General features: G+C 34.3%; 1 protein-coding gene across 1 annotated transcript; it reads left to right on the forward strand.

Annotated features, from left to right (window-relative positions):
- Positions 1-2,009: 2,009 nt before the first annotated feature.
- On the forward strand, positions 2,010-5,883 carry LOC131047468 (protein VAPYRIN). The gene is made up of 2 exons (XM_057981371.2): positions 2,010-4,311; positions 4,824-5,883. Exons 1-2 carry the CDS (start codon positions 3,286-3,288, stop codon positions 5,346-5,348), a joined length of 1,551 nt encoding a protein of 516 aa, XP_057837354.1. The 5' UTR covers positions 2,010-3,285; the 3' UTR covers positions 5,349-5,883.
- Positions 5,884-6,621: the final 738 nt, after the last annotated feature.

The following is a 6,621-nucleotide window of genomic DNA, read 5'->3' on the forward strand; positions in this document are numbered from 1 at the left end:
TCTCCCTAGCCCTTTACCCCAAGTACACTTGTGAAACTTATCCATAACAAAAGCTTTCATCAAAATTGTTCGAGGCACAATCTCAATCTTAGATCTTATAATGTTGGGATCTTGCATTCATTTAGAACCATTCAACTTCACTAGTAGATCAAAGATTTATTGATTGATTCTAGCTTTAGCTTTTGTAGCATGGTATTCGTGAAAATTGTCTTGTTAAATATTTATTATAATTGGATTTGGTTTTATGTAATAATATATAAGGAACACATTTTTATTAAAATTTAGTATGTTTTTTAAATTTTATTTTATATATATTTTTAGAGATTGGTCACAATTATTAAATTATTTAATTTGAAAGTTGGGTGTAAATTTCAATTTACATAAAATTAATTTGTCTTCTTAAATTTCAAAATTGAAATTGAGAGTGTCCTCCAACTAATCATTGTGTATTAACTTGAAACACAAAAAAATTAAATTGTATGCTAAGATTTTATATAAAACGAAAAATGTATTTCATTTTTACGAAAACAACCAAATATCAATTTCTTTGTCTTTATATAATAGATTACAACAATATGAATAGGTACACATCTAAATCACAAGTTAAAATCATACATTAAACTTGACCCGAACATACTTTTATGAATTTGAAATTTGGTAAATGATATTTTTATCACACCATCATCTACACCAATTGAATAGACATATTAAATGATTACATATTGTCTTTAATTACAATTCAAAAACCATTAAATTGACTTGTCTAAAAATCTGATTAAAGTGAACATAACCTTTTCTTAACAAGTTCCTAAAATGTATTCATCAACATCATAGTTTCTCAATGCAGGTCTAAATATTAATGCAAGTCTAAGTGTTATTGCAAGTACAAAAAAACATAGAGTGCCAATTCATTTTTACACTCTAAAATGATTTTATTAAATAAAGGTCAATTTATTTAGATTAGCTTTGTGATATAAAATCATTATAAGCATGGACTTCTTCAAATTTTATTGTTCCATTTTCAATACATTAAAAAAAACAATTTTAAATCACAACTCAAAAATTTATGACTACAAAAATAAACAATTAATTAAAAAATTATTTTTCTTTTTTTAATTTTAAATGCTAATTCTATCAACTAATTCATTTCGATTTTAAATTAAATTAATTATATTACATCATTTACAATATTTATAAAACCTAATTCTTAATTAAAATAAATTTAATTTATTCTTTTACAAATATTCATTATAATTAACAATAATTTAATTTATGTGTATTATGTAATTAAATTAAGGGAGAAGACATATTCTAATAGTTGTTATATTGCTTATATTTTTTATAATATTACATCAATAGTTGTGACTTTACAATTGTTATTATTGATAATGGCTAATTCGTTAGATCTAAAAAGCAACATATCATGTGTTGCGACATCAACACACCAATAAAACATAAGTTAGTGTATTGCTGTCACAAATTTTTGGGGACACCTTTACAAAAAGCATGTTGATGTGGCATCATATTTGATGATGTGACCCTGAAACCTTAATTATAAACAAGGGACTTGTCAAATACCACTTGTTAAAAAATGGAAGTGATTTGAAGTTTCTACATAAGATTTTAAGAAGTGAGAAGTTAGGGTATTCAATTATAGATCCTATAGATCCTTCTTCAATCATTTTTATGATATTAATATAAAAAAATTACACAATTGAATCCAAAAATCAATGACTTCATCTTTGATCATATATGAATCGCTCTATGTTTCCTACCGACGTCATAACTGAACAGTAAAAAACACTCTTCAGGGTTTTGATTAGGCAGCTTCTAAGCGACAAATTGTGCTACGTAGACATGGCATGACTAAAGAGTAGCAATTGTGCACACTGACATGCTTGAGAGTCTGAGACTAATTAAAAATTCACTTAAAATAACGTACAGCGCTGTTGTGTTCTGCTTACTTATGGTTAAATTATCTATATATATATATATATGTTCACACTGTGAAATAGATAGCGATAGCCCTCACTTTCTTGGGTCAGGCCTGTTCATGGATATTACTTTCTTGGGTCAGGCCTGTTCATGGATATTTAAATATAAAATAAATGGGTTTTAATAGAAGCATACAAACTAATGTGGTTTTTTTTCTGAGGATCAAAATTTGACTTTTTTGAAGACATGGTTTTTGTTGCAGAAAATTCTGGGTTTTTTTGGGTTCACTAATTTGGAATTTGTCGGCAATATAGAAGTTTTGGGATGCTAACAAAACAAGCTTATGCAATAAGAAACCCTGAATTTTGGAGGTATAAGTGCTAATCAATATGAAATTGTTTATTTATCAATGATAAGATGTGGGTGCATGACTGAGATGAGCATGAAATTCCAGTCCCGGAAGCTGAAAGTGTTGAGGAATGTATGTTTCTAATAAGGGTATGGTGTACATTTTAGCCCTCATTATAGTACTTTTGGATTTTTCCAGTTTGCCCCTTTCTTTGTTTTATGCATTCATGCGGGGACAATGTAAATTGTTTTTAGTATTGTTCCTGTCGCCGAGGATCTCTTTTCTCTTAATTCATCGAATTAAGAAAATTATCTTTTGCAAGTTGGCCTGTCGGAGAATCTTGCAGTACCAATTGGTAGTTGGCCTATATACAAATGTCTGTTCTTTTTTTAATATCTCGAACGATAGATATTGTTCATAGTTCACTCCCACGAGGTTACCATGATCCATGACCTCTGTTGTCTTGCATCTAATTCCTTGTTGTTTGCACATTAGCAGTAACCTCGAACAAAGCTCGGTGCCATACGCCCTCATGACAAAAACAATATTTCTCAGGCGGGCAGTACATATGCACTTATGAAGGCCATCATCCATCACAATTGTATATCTGTTATTGTGGGTCTACCACTGTTTTGTTGGCTGCTTTCTGAGCTTTATCTCAAGATAGGAGAGGTGAAAGTCCCACTTTGTCTTCATATTGCTTTCATCACTTAACATATCCCTCATCCGGAGCAATCTGTGTATTCTGCTTAACTGTTTACAACTGTAAGGCCAGATCAGATTTATTTGTTGATTAGCCTAGTCTGTACTGGTTTATTGTATGCATCAACATAAAATACAAAGCCCATCTACAAGCATGAGCAATTAGACCTGTGAGTTGTGCAGGTTTTATGTCAGCAATTTCACATATTTCCACATCTCTCAAATTTCAGTCTCATTCAGTAATCACTAGAGACTTATGGATTGCTAGGGCTTTGCTTTAAGTAAAGCTGAATCTAAAGATGGACAAGCTTGTTGAAGTGCATGAGAATGAAGTGAGGATAGATTTTGAAATTGGATGTAAATGCAGGACAACGATTCACCTCAAGAGTCTGATGCACACAATGCCTGTTGCATTCAAGGTGCAAACTTCTTCTCCAGATAAGTTTTTGGTGAAGCCTCCTAATGGGTTCATACCGCCTCAAGGAGACTTTTCTTTTGAGATAATACTGAAGCCAAGAAATGATCTCCCTGAGGAATATCCCCGTTCTAAAGACAGATTTCTCGTAAAAACTGCCTTGGCACCTGACTGCAGAAAGGATGGAAATAGCTTACCAGATAAGGTGCCCAACGATTGGTTTGCATCTCGGAAAAAGCAGGTCTTCGTAGATGGTAAACTAAAGGTTGTTTACATAGGAGGTCACCTGCTTCGGCATCTTGTTGCAAAAGGAGATACAGATTCGGTTAAACAAATTCTTAAGAGGCAGAATTGCTGTAACGAGGCTGACGAGTGGGGTAAAACTGCTTTGCAAATAGCTTCAGCTAGTGGGAATGTTGAGATGTCAAAAATACTGTTGGATGCAGGGGCCAGAGTGGATTTAGTTAATAAGACAGGACAAACCCCTCTGTTAGAAGCTGTTTACATGGGGCATGTAGAAATTGCCAAGGAATTACTTGACAAAGGAGCAGATACAGAAGCAAGGAACCCAAGAGGTTGGACTGCAATTCATCTAGCTGCATCCTGGAATAGGCGTGAAATTCTATCCCTTTTGATTGAAAGAGGGGCAAATCTAAAAGCAAAAGATAAAGAAGGGAGAATCGCATTGCATTGTGCTGCCACAAAGGGTTATGTCGACTGTGTCAAACTTCTCTTAGAAGCTGGTGCAGAAAAGGATGCTACAAGCAACGATGGAAGGACTGCTCTTTTTAGAGCAGCTGCAAATGGGTACCCAGAGCTTGTAGAGTTACTTTTAGACGCGGGTGCGGACAATCGAATTAGGGCTGTTAATGGAGAAACACCATATGATGCAGCTTTGCAGAAAGGCCATGTAAGTTTCCTGTGCACAATTTTAGTCATCTCATTAAAGATTTGGGCTTCTGTGTTTGGTACACCCTTGGTGACCTGCATTTTTTTATTTGTGAATGTGAAAACCATGCTCTCCTTGTTCATAAGGATGCATATTTCCTTGAGGAGACACTGCTTCATTTACATACTCAAAACCCACATTATTGTGTGCATGTACAATCATCCCTCATAGTACAATAGTACCTGTAAACTGCATCTTATCATTTTCCAATGGCTTGGGCTTTTGCTTTACAGATGCATAATGCTATAAACCTAAGAAATCTGGTAACCCCTTTGGTTGCTAACATTTTCCAATGGCTTGGGCTTTTGCTTTACAGATGCATAATGCTATAAACCTAAGAAATCTGGTAACCCCTTTGGTTGCTAACATTTTCCAATGGCTTGGGCTTTTGCTTTACAGATGCATAATGCTATAAACCTAAGAAATCTGGTAACCCCTTTGGTTGCTAACATTTTTAGTTTGCTTGTTTGCAGACATCAGTACTTAAAATCCTTGAAGTGGGCGATGAGCTTTTGACTGCTGCGAGAAGAGGGAATCTAGAGGCTGTCATTGCATGTCTGAAGAAGGGTGCACCTGTAAACAGAAGCGATCAATATGGATGGACTGCACTACATTGTGCTGCACTGAAAGGGCATGTTGATGTACTTGCAAAACTAATTGAGTTTGGAGCAGATATTAGGGTTGAAGATGCAGAGGGTCATACTGCACTACATTGTGCTGTTGAAGGTGGAAGGAAAGAGGCTGTTCAATTTTTGCTCGGTAAAGGAGCAGAGATCAATGCAAAAAGTAGTAGAGGAGCAACATCTCTGTACATGTCGGCTGCCATGGGATATCCTGGTATCTCCAGGTTTCTACTTAATCAGGGAGCTGACACAGCATCTCTTCATCATAAACCCACAATCCCAACCTTCGACACACACAATTCGAAACAGAAAAAAGTTTCCTTTGAGGAAATTCAAAGTGTACACACAGATATAGTACAAGGCATCTCTGTTTAGGGAACGTTCAGATCTCTCATATGGCTTTCCTGGTAAAATGGGCATCCTTATGCTTGTTACATATGTAAAAGTAAGTACAAAAAACAGGAAAGGCTTCTGTTGTGCAATCTTTTTTCAAGAGACGTTCTCTTTACGATGATGGACCATATGTATGCTGGTTAAGAGTTTTCCAGTCCTGATTCTGTAGATATGTCCATTTTTGCTTCTGTAGAATTACAAATGTTAACCTAAAGATTCTGAAGGAGAAATTGAACATGAAAAAGTGCTGATTCTTGACTGCCATTCTGTTCATAACATCATACTAATTTGTGTTCTTCTTTCCCCTTATATGGTCCACCTTGGATTAATCTGTGGATTAAAACCGAGTAACTACTTTTTGCATGAACTGTACCTTGCAGCCATTGCTAGCTCTCTACCATGTACGGTTGGAGAAGATTAGTGTTATTTGCATTTTGCATGCTTCATGGTAGATACCAACTTAGTTGTGAGCAAGAGTTATTATACCTATCCATTTTGTGATAAGCTATTATGATTATCTTTTCCTCTCAAGAATGATAACAGATCTTTATGGTTATAAATAGAAAATAGAATTTACAACACAAAAATGATAACAGATCTTTATGGTTATAAATAGAAAATAGAATTTACAACACAAAAAAGTTTCCAATTTAATTCCCTTTGTAACAACCTATTCTTCTGGAAAACCCTACAACCTTTTCTTCTGGAAATCCCTACAGAATTTCATTCAAAACGAATTTAGAATAGATCAGATTCATGATTGTGGATGATAGAACAGGAATCCATTCTACACAAGATTCTCAGAGGGTTTACAGTCTGAGTTAAAATTATTAATAAAAGATTTCTGGAGCTAGAATTATTTCTGTTTGTTTTTTCTTATTTTACCACAGAACAAATAATAGGAGGAGGTATTTTCTTTCTTCGTATATCATATTGTGGATCATCTGAGTTCACAATTTTTCATTGCATAAATCAAATGAGTGATATTTTTGTGCCAGTATATTAGGCTTTTTTTGTTTTGAAGATGCTAATTGGAACTATAAAAAAATTAAGAAGCATTGATCCTGTTGTCTGATGTGTTTGCCTATGGTCGATTCAATGTGAAAGCAAAAGGTGTTTCCTCTGTTTCACAGAAGGCGAATGTGAACCTCTATTTTAGATCAATCATAAAACATTCTCTGGTTCCATCTTTGCCTAACAAAATTCCATTCCCACGGTAGTAACCATTGAGGTGGCAGCATTCATGATACGAAAT

Source organism: Cryptomeria japonica, chromosome 7, assembly GCF_030272615.1.
Source record: "Cryptomeria japonica chromosome 7, Sugi_1.0, whole genome shotgun sequence".
NCBI lineage: Eukaryota > Viridiplantae > Streptophyta > Pinopsida > Cupressales > Cupressaceae > Cryptomeria > Cryptomeria japonica.

What these genes read in the sequence shown, in the direction of transcription:
- LOC131047468 (XM_057981371.2), top strand. Translation starts at nt 3,286, where the DNA reads ATGGACAAGCTTGTTGAAGTGCATGAGAATGAAGTGAGGATAGATTTT. An exon ending in CAGCTTTGCAGAAAGGCCAT is followed by an intron (nt 4,312 to 4,823) that starts GTAAGTTTCCTG and finishes GCTTGTTTGCAG; the next exon opens with ACATCAGTACTTAAAATCCT.